The sequence below is a fragment of the Atta cephalotes genome (genome assembly GCF_000143395.1).
Source record: "Atta cephalotes unplaced genomic scaffold scaffold00050, whole genome shotgun sequence".
NCBI lineage: Eukaryota > Metazoa > Arthropoda > Insecta > Hymenoptera > Formicidae > Atta > Atta cephalotes.
Window position 1 is genome coordinate 111,959 of NW_012130114.1, and position 3,733 is coordinate 115,691.

Genomic DNA, 3,733 nt, shown 5'->3' on the forward strand with positions numbered 1-3,733 from the left:
AAACACATGATGGTTGACATATACTTATTTAATAACAAATTGTTACAAATTAAAACTGTAAGATAAATATTATATAAAATATATTAACTTTATACGAATGTAAGAAGGCACGATATATACTTACAGTTTATTCGTGCACGCGTACGTATGTGTATGTGTGTGTGTGTGTGTGTGTGTGTGTGTGTGTATGTGATGTGGTGTGTGCACGCGCGCATGCGTGCATACATGCGCATATATAAAATCTTCTGTTTTAGCTGTACATTTTTACATCTCTTTCTACATTTTCATTTGTCAGATCGACTATTTATTAATTTAAAAAAAAAAGTTAAAACTTAATAAAATGTAAAAAGTACAGCTAAAAAAACTCAGATCAATATGTTAAATTTATTTTTATAAATAATTCTTCAATGGCAGTTTAACAAGAATCACTTCGCGATTGTTAGAATAATTAGACTATCAATTTTAGTAATACAATATTTGCGTGTAAAACTAATCAATTGAATACATCAATTTTATTATTTAATTCATCCCCTTATATTTCGTAAAAAGATTATATAACACGCGAAGCGTAGATTTCAGATCCAGATTCACGATATCTGTAAGAGGAGAAACGTTTAAACATATAAAATAAAAAAAATTATAAGATTAGAATGTTAGCGACTAATTTTCGAAATTACAAACCTTCAGGTCGAGCTTTTGGTTTTGCTAATCCAATATCTCGCATAATATCAAATGCAAATGCAACATTATGAACTTTTTGATCAATGTTTCTTGGTGTCAAATGAAAGCTGCCCAATGGAACAAAGAAACCCTCCAAGAGACCAAGCAGCAGAATTAAGAAAACACCATCATGGAATTGAGTATCCAAATCAGTTAGTTCCAAATGTACTTTGCTTAAATGCTTATTAACAAATGTTACCAATGACTGAAAAAGAAGATTGATGATAGAAAATATCAGGAAGAAGAACAAGTCACAAATACAATCGCCATAATAAGCTTACTTTTTTTACAACGGCCAATTTGTCGGGTGCATGATCGAAAAGAGTATCAAATGCATCACGCTCACAACGCATACCCAAATCATCATATGTTGTCGTTAGTTCTTCTCTCACTGTTCTATGTATCAACTGACCGTCCTTTTTACGTACTACAACTACCTGAACAGCTACTCTTTCTGGCAATCTAACAGGAGCACGAAAGAGCCGTGCTAGACCAACCAGCAGATGCAAAATCGCAACGATATTTTTCGAATGTACAGATTCAACACTCCATTTGTAAGGTGGATATCGACCCAGGACACGATTAGCAGTGGACAAGACAACAGCAAGTTTTTGCTTCTGTCCTTCCTCAGATTGAGTTACTTCGGGTACATCCAATTTCTCCCCGGTTAGTTTTTCTAAAAAAAATAAAATATTGATCTTAGCAAAGTATTATTCTGAATTTTTGATCCTGTAATCGTGAGCATATATTTATACCTAAAAGTTTTTGTAGCACTTGTCCATCGTAAAGATCTTCTATAACATCCTTCACAATAATTCGCTGATCAGCTAATTCATCGTTGATCCATTCGATTAAGACGAATATCAAATCTCGTAATTTGGAATCTTCTAAAGATTTCGGCTCTATCATAGAACGTTCCTCATTCTCATCAAGAGCATATTCCTCTGGTGGCATATCAGGATTAGCGGCATATCCAGGTGAATCAATTGCGTATTTTCCTTCTTCTTGAACATCTTTCACTAAAAAAAATTAAGTAGTCTCGTTACACATAAATCCTTCAAGTTACAATCTTCATCCATTCATATTTAAGATGTATCTATAATTGAAATGATAATTAAAAAATTTTTGACAGGGTACGAGAATTAATTATAAATGTATCTATATAGTAAACATCAATTGCAATTGATTGATTTAAGATGATTGATCTAAACTAAAATGGAAAGTTTTTCTATTTTCAAACAACTTCAATTTTTCTCATTTGTCGAATATATCTCGCTCCATATAAGGATATAAGCTTCATCGGAAAAGTACATTCAAGTTTTGCGTGGTTATAATATGAGAGTTAGACAATACCTTCTTTGATACGTTTCTTCCGTCCGAGAGTTCCGATTTTATCCCAAAAGCTTTCTTCCTTGTCTTCTTTCTTCGTGGAAACAGGGATTCGAGGTGATTTGGGTCGAGGAGACGCCATTATTCTCCTTGTTTTCTGTTGCTTTCCTTGTTCTTGTTTCTAATAAGCTGCGTTCAGCAGACTCAATAGTTTTGCAATCGTTTTATGATTCGTCGCGCTGATTGGATTATACTTTTAGATTTAAAGAAATAGTCCTATCTCAGAGAAGAATCATGCAAAACTATCGTGTTCTAGCTAGGCTGTGTTCACTTTGGCAGTCACAACGCTTTAAGTGCCTTTTCATACTGATGCTCGACACTCATTTTCAATGTCAAAACAGATCACGAGATTAAAATTAATGCTTCATATTCATCAATTTCGAACACGTGATTTATTTTGATGCTGAAAACAAGCGTCAGCATAAAAGGCATCTGCAGTATGAAATAGCACCTTTAAAGTAAATTTTTACGAACTGCTCAAACCGGCTGTTTCAACAATAGAAAGGATCACATGGTCAAAATTGGCCAAGTTTCCACCGAAGGTTTTAATCGGATCAGAATGTAAGAACTACAACCAATCAACTACAATCGAGTATTCCTCTATTATAATCGAACGACGGGGGAATATTCGACTGTAGTTTGTTGGTTCTTACATTCTGATCCGAATTAAACCCTGGTGGAAACTAGGCCATTGTTCAATTCGATTTCGACCGACTTGGGTTAGAAAATGCTTCACTATTGGTTGACGTTACACGCTCTATCAATAGGAGAGCACGAAACGAACATCATTACTTCAGCTCAGGTTAATGCAAACTCGATCGGGCTGAAAATGCTATTACAAATTCGATTACTTCACATAAACACTCACAGGCAATAGACACAGGAAATAATGAGTTGATCAATCAAAACTCTGGGATATAATGGCTGCGTTCAGCGGACTCAATAATTAAGCGCTCGCTGTTATTGATGTATTCTTTTAGATCATCCAATCAGTATTTTAGATCTGAAAGAATACATCAATAGCAGCGAGCGCTCTCTCAACTGTTGAGTCTCAACGTAGCCAAAATATCGAACTTACACATCAGAGATATCAATCATGAAATTTTTTTCCTAGAATTAAAAGTGAAAAGTGCAAAATTTTTCCATTAATTTCAATAGTTAAAATTTTCACTTTTTCTTAAAAATAAAGTTTCATGATTAATACCCTGGGGATCGATTCTGTATCTTGAAATGAGAGGGTCAATTATGGATTTTGAAAGGAGGTGAAAATTACAAAAGTGAGCAAAGGTTACTAGGTTACTTGATCAATTAAATTATGAATATACTCTGAATTTGCTCACTTTTGTAATTTTCACCTTATTTCAAGATATACAATCGATTCCTTGTGGGCAATGTGATGTTGCAAATACTTTGAAGCGTTTTTTAATTGGTCAGTTTGTAAAATTCTTTTTTCTAATTGGTTCATCAAACGCTTCAAAGCATTTGTAGCGAGACTTTGAGCATAGCTTGTATCTTCAAACAAAGTGAAAATTACATAAGCGAGCAAATTTACTAGGTGTTGATCAATGAAATTATCAGTATTCTAGTAAATTCGTTCACTTTTATAATTTTCACCTCGTTTCAA

At 33.7% G+C, this 3,733-nt stretch overlaps 1 protein-coding gene across 1 annotated transcript; it reads right to left on the bottom strand.

Moving 5' to 3' along the window:
* Window positions 1-519: 519 nt before the first annotated feature.
* On the bottom strand, window positions 520-2,191 carry LOC105622909 (beta-parvin). Its single transcript, XM_012204318.1, has 5 exons — window positions 2,074-2,191; window positions 1,476-1,739; window positions 1,002-1,396; window positions 682-925; window positions 520-596 (listed from the first exon to the last, which is right to left on the bottom strand). The coding sequence occupies exons 1-5, from the start codon at window positions 2,189-2,191 to the stop codon at window positions 520-522; spliced, it is 1,098 nt and encodes a 365-aa protein (XP_012059708.1).
* Window positions 2,192-3,733: the final 1,542 nt, after the last annotated feature.